The sequence below is a fragment of the Ctenopharyngodon idella genome, chromosome 9 (genome assembly GCF_019924925.1).
Source record: "Ctenopharyngodon idella isolate HZGC_01 chromosome 9, HZGC01, whole genome shotgun sequence".
NCBI lineage: Eukaryota > Metazoa > Chordata > Actinopteri > Cypriniformes > Xenocyprididae > Ctenopharyngodon > Ctenopharyngodon idella.
Genome location: NC_067228.1, coordinates 24962571 through 24983700, shown reverse-complemented (window position 1 = coordinate 24983700; position 21130 = coordinate 24962571). Strand labels below are relative to the sequence as shown.

Sequence of the window (21130 nt, the reverse complement as noted above, 5' to 3'; positions counted from 1 at the left end):
CACTGTCCTGCTGAGTTTTGCTCCAACCAGCCTGTAAGATTCTAGTAATCGTGAAGACCTTGATTAGCTACTTCAGGTGGGTTAATTAGGGTTAGAGCTAAACTCTGCTTGACAGTGGCCCTCCAGGACCTAAGTTTGACACCTCTGCTCTACTACAACAGCTCTTCTCTTATGGGTTTGTAATGTCAACAACCTGGGAAGAAGCTCATTGTAGTCCCTACCAGCTGTTTGTTGTAGTCCTTATAAAGCAATTTCTGTAAAAGAAAATATCTCCCTTTGCATTAAACTTTGAGCGTCGTCACTTTGCATATGTTGTTTATGCTCAAACATCAACATTATACACTAACTAAAGTTAAAAAAGTGAAATCATAATCAACCACCCCTTTAAATGTTATTTTAAATTGTAATATTTTACATATTTTTGACCAAATAAATGCAGTCTTGGTAAGCATATTTTCCAAAACAAACATACAGACCCCAACTTTTCAACAGTAGTGTACCTGTAACAAAGAAGTATAAATTGAATGAAATTCAAACATCATATATAGTTAATAAATGATCTTTTATTTTGTAGACTACCGCAGTGTACTTAAGTATTAGTAAAAATAAACTTAAAAAAAGAACTACAAACACCATGATCAATCCTCTCAGCCGTTTATTTCATCAGGCTGGTTGTCAGTGAGAAACATTCCATGCAGTTCAATAAAAACTCAATTCATTATGCCTAGAAAAACCTTCACTAAAACACTGACATGTGAAGTACCCTTCATTTTGCTTTCTTACTTAAATACATCAATGCATGATGCAACACACATCACAACTGCATTATGGGGGCTAAAGACAAAACTGTCATGGGATTTACTTGATATTGGCCAAACCACTTGGAAGGGCCTATTCCAATCCAAGTCTCAGATCAACTTGCAAACATTTTATTGGAGAAAGGAGTGATTTCTTCAGTTACTCAGTATATTCCTATGTCAGTAAAACACAGCAGACATCTCTAAAACACATCAAGAGCATGTCCATCTATTCCCTCTAGGTGGGTTTGATTTGTCAACATGATTCACGTGCACTGAAAAGTTTATTAATTGCAAGAAAGATTTCTAAAGGGAAACTCTGATCAGTCCAACATAAAACTGCTAGGAATGTGTCAGTTCCTTCATCACTACACCAAGCCTAAAGCCGAAGCATTTCCTGGTTGTGAAATGAACCGGAGGGTCACACTGCACAAGTCACTTTTCCTGAGGCTGGTAAGTAAAGGTGAGATTGACAACTTGAGGTGTGTGATAAGAACCAATCTTTCAAATTCATGTGTCTCATCATGAGTGTCTTTCTTGGCCAACACAGAGACCCAGCAGATGATGTCAGTGGCGTTATTCATCTGTCCTTGATGACATCAGAGATTATGGCCATGTGATGTGTTGAATCTTTTTCTTTGCATCAGGTGACTTAATGTCCTTCTGCCATGAAAAAAAAGGAAGAAATTAAATCAGAAAATTTAAATTCACATTTACTGTCAAAACCAAATCCACTCTCAAACCTCCTGTCAAGGTAAATAAACAGATTTCCATGGTGTTAGTGTCATACTTACAGCAGTGTCATGTTCTCCATCGCTGGGGGACATGCGCTTTAGCTTAGACGTGGTATTGTTTGAATGTGGCGAGGAGTTGGCAGTGTTAGAGTGATTACAGGGGCTTTTGGGACTGGCCCCTGGCGATGACACTGGGGTCCTGTTAGAGGAATTTGAGGAAGAGCAGTTTGTAGAGGTCCCAGAGAGCTTGCGTATGGGGTTTGTGAGACTGATACTGGAAACTGGGGGCTTTATTCGGTCTGTGGCGACAGGTGCTGATGAAGTATCGGGTTTCTTCAGCTTCACACTGCCAGTTTTAGTAGAGCTGCCATCAAACACAATCAACGGCCTCTTCCTGCCACTATCAGTGCTTGAACTGAAACAAAACAGAGTTATAATATAGGAGAAACCATACCTTTGGACATTTTCATGCAGTTACATAACAGCCATATGACTACTTTCTGTGAACATAAAATTTTAATTATTTTTCACAAAAAAAAAAACTTCTCTGCTGGTGCGCTCATTTTTTTAAATTTTTTTTTTTTTATTCCACATATTAACAGTGTATTAAATTTCATTAAAAGACATGTAAACAATTAAGTTTTGCCACCAAAGGTCATCAAACCTGGGGCCTGTACCATGAAGCCGGATTAGCTGGTTAGCCAGTTAAGTTTCAGATTAGTTTGTGCCAATCCTGGGTTTTAGGTACCATGAAAGTGACTTGGCTTTTAGCGGTGTTCATCGCCATAGTAACTTACGCTCCACAGCAGGTTATGTTCTGGATAAGAGATCTCAAACCGAAATTGGACCAATCAGATGTGAGCAAAGTGACACTGACACGTCCAACGCAATAAAGTCCCTCCCCCAGTTTCTCTTCCTCCAAATTAAAGATCACTATATAGTAAAAACAAATATTTAACGATGAAATTGTCTTGCTTTAATGATTTATAGAATTATTTTGATTTATATATGATTTATATAATTATTATATGATCTATATTATTATTAATCCATTACACACAAGCAATTTTAGTTTAACAGTTATTATTAAGCATTTATTTTAAATAAATATTAATATATACAGATCATATGTAAGCTGTAGAATCAACAGATAACGCTTTAAAAATGACTACATAACCTTACATGTTTGAATCTCTATTGCTGTATATAATAAACTATATAAACACTTGACAATTTTCACTTGCTCTGATAGAGCAAGATAATTTCTTTTATTTTTCCTCTTTCATGGACAAGTATTTTCTTTAGTGTAAATGCATTTAAATTCTTCATTTTCTTCAATCTCTTTACCTTCAGCAAAAGAGTTTTGAATCATGCTGGCTCTCTCACGAGAAGTAAATCACAGTTTCTTTCTGTTGCAAGGCATGTGATTGGCTGTTCATCACTGATGTCACGCATTCATGTGCACGCGCTCCACAAACTCAGGATCAAAGCCTGAGTTGACAGAGAAAGTTGATGATCAGCATCATGGTACCAACAAAGCCGGATTGTAGTGGTTTGGTTTTGTCAACTTGAAACTAATCCTATAACCCTGAGTTTGTTCAACTACCATCATAGTACAGGCCCCTGGTGTGAATCACTTTTGAATCTGAACACAGACGGCAATGAGATTTCCACACTTGACAAGTCAACATGAAACGGAAGCTGTGATAGACTTTTCTTCCCTATTTTGATGTATATCCGTGTGAAACTGCTTCTCGAGCAAGAAAAACTGTAGGGCAGGACTTTAATTTTGTCCATGGCGAATTGATTGGATGGTTGTGGTTTGCTATTGTTGTGATGTCATGTGAGTGACAGGTTGATCCTGCCCTCACACCTGTAAACGTCATCAGAGAAGTCGCTGCAAGAGGGAGGGGGGAGCTATTTTGATTAAAGATTACGAGGGCAAAAAAAAAAAAACATGTGGATGGATAAGTTTAAGTAATTATTACAAAGCTCTCTGTCATACTTCAGTCAGATATTTTGGAATAATGACTGTTGTCCAGGGAAACACTGTAACTGATCACTCATCTGGGAAACTGCTTGTGTTTCTTCTGTACAACTAACATGATAAATAAAGATGATGATGATGACAATAACAATAATAACAGTAACACTTTACCATAAGGTTCATTATTAGTTAACATGAACTAATAATGAACTTCTACAGCATTTATTAATCTTAATGTTCATTTCAACATTTACTAATACATTATTAAAATCAAGTTGTATTTGTTAACAGTTAATGCACTGTGAAGTAACGAACTGCTGTATTTTTAATTAACTAACATTAACAAAGATTAACAAATACAGTAACAAATGTATTGCCCATGGTTAGTTCATGTAAGTTAATAATACATTTACGAATGTTAACAAATGAACCTTATTGTAAAGTGTAACCATAATAACAGACATCCCACCCTGCAAAAACTCATTTCTGTGAGGTAGCACCCCCCCCATAAAAAGAATATTACATTACATTGCATCATTATATTCGATATTCGTTTGTGTAAGCCGTGTAACACGGGTTCTTTCATTCAATAATATTTGTGCGGCAAGAGTGAGACACATGTAGACGAAATCCAACTGTAATTAAAAAAAATTCCGTAAAACAAACAAACACACTATATATATATATATATATATATATATATTAGTGGCGAGCAGTGACTTTTTTTAACCGGGTATGCTGGGTGGTGCGTCAGAAAATGTGGCCGATGCAGTTACGTTGAATAGCAAGACGCTCGCGTTCTCTCTAGACAGTGTTAGTTTACTCATTTGCTTGCTCTCGACAAATAGCAACACAGCGGTAAGTATTTCTAATATGCTGGACCTTTTATTGAGAGTAGCCCATATTTACCTGTTGAGATGTGCCTTGATGTTTGAGTCAACGAAGGCGCAACATGCGAAAGGTGCGTTTGCAAAATATGCTGTATTTTTGTAATCCGCTTGTAAAAGTCTGGCTAAGTCTAGTTAGTTTATACAATGTGATTTTTGGTGATCGAGATCTGGCAGCAGCTCATTTTTCCTCTTGGGCGAGCGGTCCGCTCACAGCTTATCCTGCTTATGAAATTCGCCATAGGCCAGCAAACCAATGAAAACGCAGGACAATGATGACGTTCCATAAAGGCAGGAACATACCAAGCCGACGCTGACGAACTAGTGGCAACGAAAGCAGGCTGCGGGGTTGGCTCACGTCAGCAGCGTCTGGGTCCAAAGTTGGCCTGACACACCAAACCGACGCTCGACACCCGACGGCCAAGTAGCACGTCCGTTCTGCGCCTGCATAAGATGAAATGCCTTCCCGTACCAGCAGGTGGCAGTAGCTGAACAGCCAATCAGAATGATCAGATGGCCCGACGGACCAACGAGCGCCGACGCCGATTCAACATGTCGGCCGAAAAAAAGCTGACGGTGTGGAACAACACTGAGAAAACTTAGTCGGCCGACCGTCGGCTTGGTGGTTTGGTGTGTTAATGCCTTAGCGAAGGCGCAAAAGCTGCTGTAGATCAGCTTACCCGGAAGTCTCCGTAACTGGCAGATTTGAATAAACTCCGTTTGGCAAATAAATAAATTACGGACAGTTACATACCATTACCAATCATGTAGGCTTTGTGGTACACCTCAAACAAGGGATTTAATAGTAATTTATATTGTTAATATTAATAAATTATATATATATATATATATATATATATATATTAGTAGGGATGGGAAGATTAACCGATATGTATCGATACGCGGTCATGCGCGTGCACGATGCGAGTGCATCGGTAGAGCAGCAGAGGATGAATGAAATTTTGGAAACAAATCGAGATGCATCGGTTTTCCCGAGATACAGCTTATCCTTTTAATACAGAATGTATTTCTTTATTTATTAACAAGTGTTGTCAACCTGTTTTTTTGCGCATAATTTAATCGACCTACATAAAGTAGGCCTAAGCAACGGACTTGCGGATGTGTGTACACTACAACTCAATGTATCAGCTGCGCGGATGAAGCCAGTGATGCGCCCAAAGGTAGTTGTCAGGAAGCGCGAGGAGTAAGCAAAACAAACATGTCGGACGCCGAGATAATTTATCCTCCACTAAATTTTAAATCTAAAGTTTGGGAACACTATGGATTTTACAAGAAAGACGGACGACTTGACAAGACAGATGCAATTTTAAAATGTGCCGCGCATCTGTAAAATACACGGGCAGTACGACTAATCTGATATCTCACTTGAAGCGGCGCCACGGTGTTGTTGTGGATTCGGAAGCGTCTGCCAGTGCCCCTGCATCCCCTGCCTCCAGCTGTGACTCACCTGTAGCTACCAGCTCCAAAAGTGGTGAGAAAAGTATTGAAAGTTTTTTCCATGCCCCGCTTGCTAACAGTTCCGCGCGCTCTACGGCAATAACTGTTTATCTTGGAAATAGTACTTAAATAATATGTGCCATGTGTTCTAAAATGGCCCTCTACTGTAAACCGACACTCAGGCTCTGAGAGAAGAGCCAGTTTGTAAAAAAGTATTGGTTTTACTTGGTTAATAAATAATCGAACTCAATGGCACCGCATCCTCTTTCACATCACCACATAAACTTGATCTAATTAGCTAGTGCTGAATTATCGCATCGTATCGTGATATGGGTGTGAATCGTATCGTATTGCATCGCAAAATGTATTAATATATCGGATCGGATACTTTTGTATCAAGATGCGTATCGGATCGGCATTATACCTTAGATGCCCAACCCTAATATATAGTATTCCTTGATGAATAGAAAGTTCAAAAGAACAGCATTTATAAATTGAAACATAAATCTTTTGTAACATTATAAATTATCTTTACTGTCACGAGAGTAAATCAATGTTAAATAATTTTCATATTATTTATACAACAACAATTCCTGAACAATTCTTTTAAGCTCAGCATCATAACCTGTGTGACAGTGTACCTGTGCGCACTGGTGCAGCTCTGCCGCGCTTTGCTCTTCTCCATCCTCTTCCCCCAGCGGCTGCTGGGCAGATCTCTCTGCGGGAGAGGGAGGACATGCCGCAGGTACAGACCTGTCAGTTGGTCACGGTCCTCATGATTACGCACTGCTATCTTCCTCTAAAACACAACACAGGCGTGATTCGTTTGCTGCTGTTCAGTGACTATTGATTTATTCGTTCTTCAGATTTCAGGTATATTTACTATCTGATAAATGTATAACTAACCAAAAATAACAAAACTATTAATATTATTTTCCTGTAAAGAACAAGCACGTTATGCGATGTAGTCTACAGTAAACCGACTGATTTCATGTTGCTCCGAATCTCACCTCATGTAACATGAGCTGAATGAACTCTTGAGAAAGGAGCTCTGGGTGAAGCAGAAGGTCGATTTTGGAAACATCTCCAGCATTTGATGTGGGGTTTTTCGTTCTGTCTCCCCTGTGCGACGCCATATTTCTCAGTCCAGTTCCGGGGATCGCAGGAAAAAGCGCTCTTGTTCTGCGCTTATGTGAGAGACGTTTAACATCACATGACCATTACTGCCACCTACAGTACAATGTTTGCAAGGGCAGAAAGAAACATGAGCTAAATAAAGAACGAGTCAATTCATGAGTCAATTATACTTAATTTTCAAACAGAATTGACAGGCTTTGACTTACCTAAAGAAAGTTATATCATATTTTCACATGCATTTGCACATAGATTTACTACTCTGAAAGAAATTAAATCAATGTTACTGACTGGCCAGACCATTAAAGTGTTAGTTCACCCAAAAATTAAATTTCTATCATTAATTACTCACCCTCATGTCGTTCCAAACCAGTAAACGCTTCTGTGTTCTATGTCAGAACGCTGACACATTATTGGTCAGCATTACACGCATGCATCATGGTGCTCACATGTACAGAGTCGCCAATACTGAACTGGTGTCCAGACGTAAACACGGACGCTCTGCACTGCGTTCACTATGTCAACAGCGCAAGAAACTGACAGGAGAGAGAATAAATTGTTGATAAAGTCGTTATTTTTGTTTTGTTTTTGCACACAAAAAGTATTCTTGTCATTTCATAACATTAAGGTTGAACCACTGTAGTCACATGGACTATTTTAACGACGTCTTTAATACTTTTTAGGACCTCAAAATGTGCAATGACGTATATATATATATATATATATGTGTGCTTCAGAAACCCTTGGATTTCTTACAGGTTTGGGGTGACATGAGGGTCAGTACTTAATGACAGAAATTTCATTTTTAGGTGGACTAACCCTTTAACAGGTCAATATTTAGCCACTTACAAATTATTAGCACTGACTGGTAACCATGTCCACTTGTTAGAATAAACATTTTATTTACTCATTGTGTAAAATAAGAGTTTGTTTCACTTCACTGATCTTGTGAAAATCTCATTTGCTACCAGCCAGGTATATGTTATTACATTGTATCAGACCTCCGCAACTCTGCACTTTTGACATTGATATCAGCCTTGGGCACCGGAAGACACATATCAGTCAACACTCAACACCTTTTTTCTTTTTCAATATTGGCAGATTTGAGTATCGGCTTTTATATAGGGATATTTACCAAATGGCTGATAAAGAAACCCAACTGAAATGGACAATCTACAATTCTTGCCTAACTGACAATGCCACATTTTTAAAAAATAATGCACTCCAAATGACAAGTTTCAGGAATGGTGAAAATATTACATGAGAGTGTCTATGATGGCAGTTTCATGCAATTTGCATAAGCAAAATTCTTCAGTCAAACGTGATATAGGCAAACTGCAAAAGCAAAATTCTTCAGTCAGACTGGTAAAACAACTGAAAATGATCTTTGCTGGTTTAAGTAAGTTGGATGTAGCTGGTTTAAGGCCATCTAAAAAATGGCCAAAACCCCTTTAAAACAAGCCTTCTAAACCAGCTATGACCAGGCTGGAAGACCAGCCAAGACCAGCCAGTCAGCTTAGGCTGGTTTTAGTTGTTTTGTTTTGTTTTGTTTTGTTTTGTTTCAGCAGGGATGCAGTTCAACTCCCATCAGTCCTACAGTTTCACTTTGGAAATTAAAAAATGTGAATGTAAATAATGAACAAAAACAAAAACCCCTCCCCTAATCATGAATAAATTCTATCAAACATGTTCAGTAAATCACCAGTTTAGTTACTTTATTTGACAACTTCCATGTTTTACAAAATTGCAGAACATGTGAAATCTTTCCAACTGAAATCAAAGAAATTCAGTTCAGGACCTAGTTCAGGAACATATATGAATATTGCTTTGATGAATTTGAATGCTTTTTCCTTCATCACTGCAGACTATGATAGAAGGAGGTATTTGTCAAGTATTCAATTCATAAGCGTTCTCATCTCCGTGGGATTTCAAGGACACAGTCCCTTGAAACCATGACTTAAGTGTTTTACATCTAAACATCATCTTTCATTCTTGGCTTGTCAATATTAAACATACTTTGGCGCAAATCCTAGACTGAAGACTGGGTCTCACTGCTGCACACATAGATGTTGCTGGGTCTTATACGCCTGCGACTTCTCCCGGGAATCTTGGGACAGAGATGACAAGTCTTGGGCATAAACTCCAGACAGGCCTCACGAAACTTTCGGATTCTCCAGCAATATATCACAGGGTTGAAAACCGCTTTTAAGTAACTCAACCACAGCGCCCCGATGCTGACCGGGTAAAACGCTGGGCTGAGGTAGAAGCGTCTACTGAACACCGCCAGCAGGCTCACCACCGTATGTGGCAACCAACATACAGAGAAGCCAATGAAAAGGATGAGGATGGTGGTGAAGGCCCTGGTTTTGAAACTCATGTCCACATTGACTTGGGGCCGCTGTAGACCGGTTAAACCTAACTTGCTGACATGGTTGATGGCGACGCTGCCTTCACTGGTGTGATTGTGGATGCGCAGCGCGTTGCGTCGCACCGTGTTGAGAATACACAGGTAGGAATACAACATCACACCGAATGGCACAAAAAACACCGTGACCGCTAGCAGAACCGTGTAACCCCGGTCCGCCAGCGATTCGCTGTATCCCAGAATGCATTGCGGCACTTGCGCACCGATCCCAGCTGTCCTCCAGCCAACCACGGACGGTAGGGACACGCAGAGCGACAGAGCCCATGACGCGGCAATGAGAATTTTCGCCCGATGTGGCGTCAGCTTGTCCTGCCGCTGAACTATAATGAGGAAGCGATCGACGCTGATGATCAGAAGGATGGACACACCTTCCAGAACAAACAGCCAGTACAGCATGACGGACACGCGGCAGAATCCCACTCCAAAGCTCCAGTCCGTAGTTGCGAGAGTGACGGCGGTGAATGGCATGCATAGCAATGACAGCATGATGTCAGAGAAGGCCAGCGTGGCCAGGAGCAGATTAATCGCTGAACGCATGGCTGGTTTCTGATACACTATCAGACACACAATGGCATTGCCGAGGAAACCGATGGTGATCATGAAGATCATGATGGCAGCCAGTGCCACCCTGAGAGTGGTGGGCATGAGGGCAGTATCAGACTCTTGCATCTCAGTTTCCATTGGTTCAAGAAGGCCACACTCCTCCAATGAGCTGCCATTACAGGAAAACATGGCAGCTGTTACCAGGTATCATCCATTCAAACCTGGAAAGTCAAAGCTAAACCATTGTCATGGTTATGTGAACTCCCATTAAGAGAATTACTCTCCACACTGAAGACGTTGTAAAAACATAACCTGCAACAGAAGACCAAAAGTGTGAGGTATATTAATAACAATGCATATCTTAACTTATACTACCATTAAAAAGTTTGGGGTCAGTATGATTTTTTTTTTTTTTTAATTAGTACTGTAAAATTCTTGGTGTGAATGGGCCTTAAAAGTATTAATTTTAGTGCTGTCAAATCGATTAATCACGATTAATTGCATCTAACACAAAAGTTTGTAAATATATATATTTATTTATACAACAGTTTGTTCTGATTGGCTGAGAGGTCTTTCCAGCCATGCGATATTCTACTAGTATTGCCACGGGAACCGTTTCACCATTTGAATCACTCCGCTGTCAGAATTCTCACAGCAAGTGTCATGGCGGACGAGCAAACCCACCATATTTTTATAGACACTACTGTTATTTTGTAACGGAATGTAGTTTTAATAGTTTTTTAATAGTTCATAGAATGTAGTTGTTTAGACCTCATATTTTTATGTTTACATAGCACCCATTTGAAAATTTGTTTAGATGCTTTAGGAGATGTGAGCTTCAGGCCATCAGTGACCATTCAGCACTCACGTACCTGCAGAGAACAGCTTAATCTCAGCCAGTCCTTCAGGAATTTGCCACTGGCTCTTATGTAGATAGTCTTTAAACATGAGGTATAATTCGTTTTGGGTATATCAAATGGGAATTTTTTGTTTGTTTTTTATTTTTTAATCTATTACTTGTTCTAGAGCTAACAGATTTGGCTTAAGGGCTATATTAAGTTTCATAACTTTATATTTAAATTGAAATTAAATCCTGTACTAACTAGAGTGCTGATTTTGTACTTTTGACTGAATTGTTTGCTTGTGTTTATATCCCATTTTACTTCTTATTCTGTTATAATGGCTATTGTTGTTAATTTAAGTTGAATAAATAATATTTTATATAAATAACATGCCATATTTTTTGGTATCGAGTAAGAGTCCGTTAGTGATTTCGACTTCAGTGAAAGTTACATTAATTCGCCATTAGATGGCAGCAAAGACTGTCTTTATGAATGAGTGAGTCAGTCGCAAAGACTTTTATATTGAAATGGACTGAAACAAGGAAACAAGGACGTTGTTTTTACTTTAAAAAATATCTTACGAGACACAACAGATGCATTGACTAGCGCTGTCATGGGAATGTCTTAAATGTTAAAAGGACAAAGACAAAGATATTGCTTTCCTCAGCGGACATTCAAACTGATCTTGTGATTATGAATATAAGATTGACCTGAAGAATATCAGCTAGATGCAGGTAATGCACTCACTCAGGCGATCTCTCTCTCATAATACTCTACATATTACAGTGAGTTTCAATGAAGCGACTCAGCGTTCCTTCATTACTAGTTCTAAAGTGACGTTTTCAGAATTAGTAATGGAGGCTTGGGCTCAACTGTTCCGTGGCGGAAGGAAGTAGTTCCTCACAAAAGAGGGTTTTTAAAGACACTCTGCTGTTGTTTCTTATTTATTTACACACTTGTGCTGTCAAACTGTTGTATAAACGCAATATCACACTCGTAGCCGTGCGATATGGCTGTATATCAGCACGCTGTGATAACCTACATATACAGGCATATTGCACGGCTACGAGTGTGATATTACTCATATATATGTGTGTGTGTGTGTGTGTGTGTGTATGTATGTATATGTATATATATATATATATATTTCAATCATGAAAACTCTCCAAAGATTGTTAGCATGGTAATGGATATGGCAATGTTAATGTATTTGGTCTTGGCGGAATAGATCTGCTATGCTGCTGCTGTAGATTATTGCTGTTGTTGTAGATTATTGCTGCTGCTGATTGCTGCAGAGCAAGTACATGAACTTGCTACTGCCAATACATACGCCGATACGCTGCTGCGAATAAGACATAGTGCTGCTGCACAAATAGCATATATCAATAACCCATAGCAGATCTATACAGGTGGAGCTGGGGAAGGTGGAGGGTTTTAGAGGAACTCTGAAGCACTCTGCAAACTGCTATAGTGAATGTAACCAGCCATTTAAATGTGTGAACAACAAGCTCATTGGCTGCAGATGTGACATGGACCAATCAGCTTGTACCAGCAGTTAACGCTATAATTATCATCAGCTTGCGTTAAGGACTCATCAGCCTGCGCCATCTAGAGTTTCATGACTGAACTATGAACTATACATACACACACACATATTACATATTTACAAACTTTAATTTAATGTGATTAAAGTGATAAATCGATTTGACAGCAGTGTTAATTTCGTTAACGAAAACTATGACGAAAAATGTTCATTGACAACCTTTTTTTCCATGACTAAGACGATGAGAGATGACACCAATGTCAAGGCATGGGGTGGAGAGGGAAGTCACAGCTCCTGAATTATATTTGTTATTTCTAAGGAGGGCGAATAAATAGAATGTTCATTTTAACGGCACAAACCGGCACAAATCGAGCACAAACGAACGACACCGGTCTGGAGCGATTTGAACGACATGGGGTGGAGAGTTACATAACTGTTCATAAAACATTTTTTCATTATATTTAAGAAGAGGTCTTAGTTACAATGTTTGTTTTAACGGCACAAATCGAGCACAAACAAATGGCACCGGTTTGGAGCAATTTGTACGGCATGGGGTGGAGAGTGACGTCACAGCTCCCGAATTATATTTGTTATTACTAAAGAGGGGAAATAGATACAGTGTTCATTTTAACGGCACAAACCGAGCACAAACCAGCGACACCAGTTTCATGCGATTTAGATGAAGTGGGGTGAAGAGTGACGTCACAGCTCCCGAATTATATTTGTTATATCCGTGGAAGGAAAACAGTTACAGTGTTTGTTTTAATGGCACAAACCAGCACAAATCGAGCACAAACGAATGGCACCGGTTTGGAGCGATTTGAACGACATGGGGTGGAGAATGACGTCACACGACCAAAAAAAATAATGCTCAATATCTCGAACACCAAAACAGCACAAACGTTAGTTTTTGCGGCACAAATCAGCACAAACGTAGACTAATGGCATAGTTTTGGGGAGGTACTAAACCAACACATGCAATATCGTTGACGAAAAAAGACGAGACTAAAATGTGGCTAAAAGACTAAACTTTACCAAAATTACTCTTTTGAAATCACTGTTTTTATGAGCGTTCATGCTTACGGTTGCCAGATTTCCAGAATTTGAATCCCCAATCAGAGCTTTTCTGTTAAAAGAACACGTTTTAGTTAATCTTTGCAATCTGGCAACCACGCACACGCGCTCTCTATAGTCTACATTGAGGAAGAAGCGCGGATGATCTGAAAACAGAGACAAGTAGGCTAAGCTGGAGTTCAGCGATCTTCATTTGAGATTTTCTACTTAAAGTGTCATTCAGTCGGTCTATATTGCGCTGCTTGTTTTCTGACTAAATCTGCGATCAAATTGTAGGCTGCATCCAGCAGTGGTTCTCAAACTGACGTACGCGAACAAAATGCTGAGTTTTGCCGTTCGTTTTATTCTACTCCACCTCAAAATAACATTAAAACTGGGCATGTATTTCTAGCAGGTATACTCGACATTCAGTCAAATTACCTCATCTTTCGCGGTCAAAACTGACTGCATCCACGGCAGCAAATCGCGCTACATTAGTGCTATTCTCGACAATATGCCTTTGTAAATTTTAGCACTTACTAGCAATTTTAGGATTTAGCACTTACTAGCATGAATAACAAATACAGACACAGACTGCATAGAGATTTTAGATTAAAACTCTCTTCGATACAAAAACATACAAATGTTGATCATATTACAGGTGCTGGTCATATAATTAGAATATCGTGAAAAAGTTCATTTTTTTATTGTAAATTATTTTAAAAAATGAAACTTTCATATATTCTAGATTCCCTACATGTAAAGTAAAACATTTCAAAAGTTTTTTTTTTGTAAATTTGTTGATTAGAGCGTACAGCTAATGAAAGTCCAAAATCCAGTATCTCAAAATATTAGAATATTTACATTTGAGTTTCATTAAATGACCATCCCTACAGTATAAAATCCGGGTATCTTTTGTTTTTTGAAACCACACTAATGGGGAAGACTGCTGACTTGGCAATGGTCCAGGAGACAATCATTGACACCCTCCACAAAGAGAGTAAGTCACAGAAGGTCATTACTGAATGGGGTGGCTGTTTACAGAGTGATGTATCAAAGCATATTAAATGCAAAGTTGACTGGAAGGAAGAAATTGGGTAGGCAAAGGTGCACAAGCAACAGGGATGACCGCAAGCTTGAGAATACTGTCAAGTAAAGCCGATTCAAACACTTGGGAGAGCTTCACAATGAGTAGAATGAAGCCGGAGTCAGCACATCAAGAGTCACCACACTCAGACATCTTCAGGAAAAGGACTACCAAGCCACTTCTGAACCAGAGACAACGTCAGAAGCATCTTACCTGGGCTAAGGAGAAAAAGAACTGGACAGTGAATAGTGGTCGAAAGTCCTCTTTTCAGATAAAAGTAAATTTTGCATTTCATGTTGAAATCATGGTCCCAGAGTCTGAAGGAAGACTGGAGAGGCACAGAATCCAAGCTGCTTGAAGTCTAGTGTGAAGTTTCTGAAGTCAATAATGATTTGGGGGGGCGTGACGTCTGCTGGTGTTGGTCCATTGTGTTTTATCAAGTGCAAAGTCAATGCAGCCATCTTCCAGGAGATTTTGAAGCACTTTATGCTTCCATCTGCTGACAAGCTTTATGGAGATGCTGATTTCCTTTTCCAGCAGAACTTTAGCACCTGCCCACAGTGCAAAAACCACTTCCAAGTGGTTTGCTGACCATGATATTACTGTGCTTTATTGGCCAGCCAATATGCCTGACCTGAATCTATGGGATATTTTCAAGAGAAAGATGAGAAACAGTCGACCCAACAATATACAGATGATCTGAAGGCTCAATAGTGCCTCAGCAGTGCCACAGGCTGATCACTTCCATGCCACACTTCACTGATGCAGTAATTTGTGCTAGGAGCAAGTCATTTGCTGTAATATGTCCTGCCGATCAAGTATTGAGTGCACAAAAGAACATACTTTAAAGAACTTTAACTTTTCTGTTTTGCAAATCCATTTTTTTATTGATTTTAGGAAATATTCTAATATTTTGAAATACTGGATTTTGGACTTTCATGAGCTGTACGCTCTAATCATCAAAATTTAAAAAAAAAAAAACTTTTGAAATGTTTTACTTTACATGTAGGGAATCTAGAATATATGAAAGTTTCATTTTTAAAAATAATTTATAATAAAAAAATGAACTTTTTCATGATATTCTAATTATATGACCAGCACCTGTATACCAGCAAGAATGCAATGTTTCCCGAATATCCACACGATTTCAAATGTGACATTGCTTTTATACAACAGTTCAACAAACAAAAGGGTAATATTAAGTGATGTACATTTAAAACAGTATTGTCAGTATTTTTGCTCTATTTTGCAACGAAAGCCACAGCAGAACTGCAGCACACAAGCTGTGTTTCGTGAACGAATCTGCGGCTTTGAACGAATCGTTTTTTTAAAGCATTATTTATTTTATAAAGGTATTTATAAAGGTAAAAAAAATGCACTGGAAAAATCGACTTAAGAGGGCAGATATTGTCCCTTAATGGAAAAGGTGTAACTGCATACATATAAAATAGCTATCAAAATAAATGTTGTTAACTGTAGTTTGACTAAAAGTAATGACTAAAACTTGACAAAAATGCGATGACTTTTCGTCCACTAAAACTAGACTAAAATATGAAAGACAAAAATGACTAAAATGTGACTAAGACTAAAGAGCATTTTCGTCTGAAGATAAAGACTAAGACTAAATCAAAAATGGCTGCCAAAATTAACACTGTTTGACAGCACTAAAATTAACACTTTTAAGGCCCATTCACACCAAGAATGATAACTATAAATATAACTGTTATAAATATAACTCAACGCACCACTGTTTCCGTTTAAAAAACGTTTTGCAACGTTTTGTCGGGGCTGAACGCAGGCCAGAAGCGCTCTCTCTCGCGCGCTCTCTCTCTCTTTCTTGCGCGCGATCCCAGTTCTCTCAGACAGCGCGCGATCAGTTCTCCTCGCGCCTGAATGGTCAAAGGCACACATAATTGTCAAAATGTCCATCGTGTAGAGTATCTCACGTAAATACAGTCGGTTATGGCTTCAGGCGACGTAAACATTTGGGTGAAAACAGGATATGTGTCAGTATCCATGGATTCGGTCTTAAAGGGACCGTAGCCTATATTTGTCATTAATGTTAATAAAACAACAAAAGATGTTAAATAAATGTATACATGGTAAATAAACCTACTGTATCTGAAAAACAAGTTTATTTAATTTGTATCTCTATAGTATTTGTTGTATTGTTGTAATTTGTTTGTAAATTTCTTTTTATATAACAACAATTATATTTATTGGTAATTATGCCCTTTGAAGCAGGGGCGGTTTCTTCATTAGGGCGACGCACCACCAAAGTGAGAAAGGGACGGATTTTTTTCAACCACAGTGTTACGCTAGCTGTCACTGCTAGGCTGTTTTGTTCTGCCTCTGGATATAGGCTATAGTCCAATCAGCGTCAATCACGTTCTGTGGAGTACCGCCTCTTTTTGGGCAATTTCACTTTGGCCGAGATTTGCCCCGAGTGCTCCCATAGACTTCCATTCAAAAAACTAAATGTATAGGCATCGCTATCGGTATCGGCGAGTACTAGAAAAACTCGGTACTCTGTCCTTAAAAAATAGTATCAGTGCATCCAGTAATAATATTTCACAACATGACTATTTTTGACCAAATACACGCAGTCTTGGTGAGCATAAGAGACTTCTTTCAAAAACATTTAAAAAATCTTACTGACCCCAAACATTTGCACAGGTCTTAGGATTTAAAAAAAAAACTGAAAAGCTTGTAGGTAAAATATTACAAATAAACTTTCATTATATGGAAAAAAATAGCTAAAAGATGTTTCAAAATATCTTCTTTTGTATTCTGCAGAAGAAAGAAAATCCTACAGGTTTGAAACAGCATTAGGGAGAGTAACTGATGACAGAATGTTAATTTTTGAGTGAACTATCCCTTTTAAGTGCAAAGAGATTGTCTGTGATAGGATTTCAGTGACGGACATTTTTCCCACACCCGTTGATAACTGCATAAAACACACATACTCAAGTATAGGCATATTCAATGGTATGCCTCAGACAGAGTCAAAACTATTTTGTAATAATTACTTTTTTTGCATGAACATCCGTAGAGCGATCTGTGCGCAGCACAATATGAGCAATATTGTGAGCATATACAGACCACGGTCATCATGTTTACAGATGAAAGAGGGAATGACGCTCACTCAGAGGATGCTGCTGTTGCCATGGTTACTCTGGGCTGTTCTTTGCGAAGGATAGTGCAGATATAAAGGGGGATGTAAATTCCAAGTATTCATCATACATCGCATGTCATCCTCTGACACCTCCATTGTCCTAGAAAATACCAGAATACCTGTAAAACATAGCAGAACACAGTTACACATGGTTCATGAAATATATTTTCTACTCTATGTTCCATTTATCAAATTGAGAGGGGCTTAAAATATATTGGGATTTTTCTCATTCAGGTCTATAAACGTTGGTGATAATCTATTTAAAATCTCCCATGTAATTCACAGTATATAGAGTCAATACAATACAATCCCTTGGGGATTATCAGCATACATTGTTAAAGATTTTTGGGTGTACAGTGTGGATACAAACACAGATAAAGGGTACAGGTGAGATACGGTGGACAGAAGCATACGAATTAAGTAATAGTAATATGCAGGATGTTGTTATGTAGAAAGAATATATCATAGGCTATGTAAAAATATAAATATATAATAATGTAAAAGTGGAATAACAATGGAACCAGAACAAATATACTATGACATGTGTACAATTAAACATATGCAAGTTCTTTACTGTGAGTATAGCACATGTAGCTGACAATAACAATACGTGGTAAACAGTAAAATGTTTAGCAGCAAATTGTGCACAAAGAGGAAACTGATCTGGATCCATCAGTCTCAGTCATGCTGTTTCTCAGACCTCAACCCAGGTGTCCACAGCAGCTGTCACCCATATACTAGCCATTAATTGAACAATATTGCTTTTCTGACCAATGCCGATAATGAATACTTGTATGTTGAAGTGTCCAAGTGCTGATATAGAGAACAAATTTTTATTGTCTTATTTCTGTTTTTCTTTACACACTGATAAATATAATAATAATTATCATATTAACAATAAAATAATATCATCATTTGTCAACTATTTAGTTGCAAATATGGTTGATGGCCCAGAAATTGTTGTTTATATTCATTGCACACTATTACCATTACTATTCAATCTTGGCACAATATATATTGTTATATGCTATACAGTCTGTAGGCTATAACATTTTTATAACACATTTCATTTAAGCACGATTGCTTATGCATACAAAAATGACCCAAGCTGTTTCCTATTCAACATACAGTTAATGTTGATATAGGGTGTTATTTTTTTAAAGACCCACCAGATGGAATTCAGCTAATTTGGGTGCAGCTAATTGTACAGAACCGATTTAATGTAAATATTAGTCAAAAAAACTACAGGTCATCTTAAATTCGTGTAAAAAGTAAGCAAACAATTGTATTGTTTTCAGAAAGACATTCATGGGTTTTTCAGAATTCTTTAGACTATAAAGCAGAACACATCTCAGTCTTTGAAATGGATCTGTGCTCAGCCATAGAAGCTGATTGAGGCACCTTAATAATTGTTTACAAATCCACAAAACATTCAGAACTAAATGTTTTCTAACTGCAGTTTATAAACCACACGATAGGAAACAAAGCCTATTAAAATGTAATTATTTTGAAAATGTCTAAGCGACAACTGGTATCACTATCGCACCCTAGTGATTTATGCATTGATCACACGATACATGGCACTGATGCAACGTTTCAGCTCTCACGTGCGCTGGCGCGCTTAGCAGACGTGATGTGATTTACACAGCTAGATTGTGTGATGATTTTACCTCTTTATCAACTGAAGTCCGTGTGTTTGTTGGGCGGTGAGCCGTGACAATCCAAAACAGTTGAAGGACAAGGTGTTGTAGAGGCTGCCCGTTGTAGTTTGATTTTAGTCAGAGGATTGCCATTGTTTCCACTGATGCGATTTCTTGCTGCATGAAACACATCCGTCGGGGTGTGGAGCTCTGGAGGTGTGACAACGGCAATCAATCACAGGCAGCTGTAGTATGAGCTTCATCTCGAGGATTTCAGAGGTACACGGATGACAAACTGCATCAGGAGGTCATTGACGTAGGCTACTCTCATAAAAATAAAGCTCAGTTCAGCCAAGGACCTCTTGTTATCAAGAATGTTTTGGCTGGGTATAGGGCTTTTGAGTTTGTTTAAAGCTACTGTATGATACATTGGAGATTAATAACGTTTTTGATGTTACATTGTTGGCTCTGTGTATGAATTGCTGTGTCCTTTAAAGTACTAGAAATGAGCTGCACAAACGTTCTCTTGTGGCATCAACCTGATGCTAATGGGAACATTTATTTTTAAGGGTGTAAAATAGTGACATGAGATCAAAGCTGGACTGCAAGCTTTTGTTGTAGACAGCAGGCAACATGTCCTTGAAATTTTTTCATTCATCATGCTTATTTTTTGTTCAGCTGTAGCTATTTTCCTTTCACACCCACACACTCACACTTGTAATTAGCTAAATGGGGACATACCATAGACTTTTATTGCTTTTATATTTAGCTAATAAATAAGTAGCTTATAGATATATAAAATAAATATAAATAATAGGCTATATTTACAGTTAATACAAACTTCACACACTAACGTTAGTATGATAACGGAGTCAGTATATATATATATATATATATATATATATATTAAAATAGAAAAGTTATTTTGATAACATTTCACGATATTACTGTTTTACTGTATTTTTTTTTTTATAAAATAAATGTATTGAGCATACAATAATTCTTTCAAAAACATTAAAAAAAAAAAAAAAAAAAAAATTACAGACCCCAAACTTTTAAAGAAGTATATATTATTTTCAAATGAGGACGTCTCCATTTTACCACAAAACGTGTTTTTTTTATCAGATTTAGCTCATTTCTGGGGTTGAGGGACAAAAATGTTCTTAAATAGTTACATACATGGCCTATAACGAACTTTTTGCCACACCTGCCAATGACTGGTGACTTAAAGGTGCAATGTGTACATTTTAGAAGGATCTATTGACAGCAATACAATAAAATATATAGGGCTGTCGCGGTTAAGGAATTTCCTTTGCGATATTTTTGAGTGGCTCAATAGCGCGAAATGCGGTATTACCGCCATATATCGATATAATCTGTAACGAGGTCATATTCAATATCGAAACTAAATACAGCATTGAAACAGGAAGTGAAGTAAACAGAAGAGAATGTGAAAATATGGGTCTTACATACAGAACATAAACCTGACAATAAGATCGTAGGGCTATTGTTATATGTAAAATAGTTAGTTCTCGAATCTGACTAAACAAGAGACTTTCTGCTGATATTTCACGAGTATAAGCAGAACTACTCATCTCTGCGCGTTCTAGATGGGCTGTCAGTCAGTGTAGTTACATTGTTGCGCCACAAGGTGGCGGCAAGGGACTGTCTTTGAGTCTTTAAACCATTCATTCAGCTGCACGCTGATTCATTCAAAGAGAGATGTAAAGAAACAAGCTGTTGAAATAATTTTAAGTTTGAGCGCCACTTTATAAGGCTCAGCTGACTAGTAATGCGTCGATGCAAAGGCAGAGATTTCGCTATC

General features: G+C 38.1%; 2 protein-coding genes across 4 annotated transcripts; both read right to left on the bottom strand.

The window, feature by feature from the left end:
* Positions 1-543: 543 nt before the first annotated feature.
* Positions 544-7261, bottom strand: c9h2orf49 (chromosome 9 C2orf49 homolog). Its single transcript, XM_051906180.1, has 4 exons — positions 6874-7261; positions 6505-6662; positions 1592-1946; positions 544-1460 (listed from the first exon to the last, which is right to left on the bottom strand). Exons 1-4 carry the CDS (start codon positions 6997-6999, stop codon positions 1404-1406), a joined length of 696 nt encoding a protein of 231 aa, XP_051762140.1. The 5' UTR covers positions 7000-7261; the 3' UTR covers positions 544-1403.
* Positions 7262-8691: 1430 nt separating this feature from the next.
* On the bottom strand, positions 8692-19692 carry gpr45 (G protein-coupled receptor 45). Of its 3 annotated transcripts, none has more exons than XM_051906177.1 (3): positions 19336-19692; positions 17520-17784; positions 8692-10277 (listed from the first exon to the last, which is right to left on the bottom strand). In XM_051906177.1, exon 3 carries the CDS (start codon positions 10152-10154, stop codon positions 9027-9029), a length of 1128 nt encoding a protein of 375 aa, XP_051762137.1. In that variant the 5' UTR covers positions 10155-10277; positions 17520-17784; positions 19336-19692; the 3' UTR covers positions 8692-9026. The 3 variants fall into 3 exon arrangements, with proteins under 3 accessions (XP_051762137.1, XP_051762138.1, XP_051762139.1); XM_051906178.1 differs by having other exon boundaries at positions 17636-17784; XM_051906179.1 differs by lacking the exons at positions 17520-17784; positions 19336-19692 and adding an exon at positions 16236-17509.
* Between the last annotated feature and the right edge of the window lie 1438 nt (positions 19693-21130).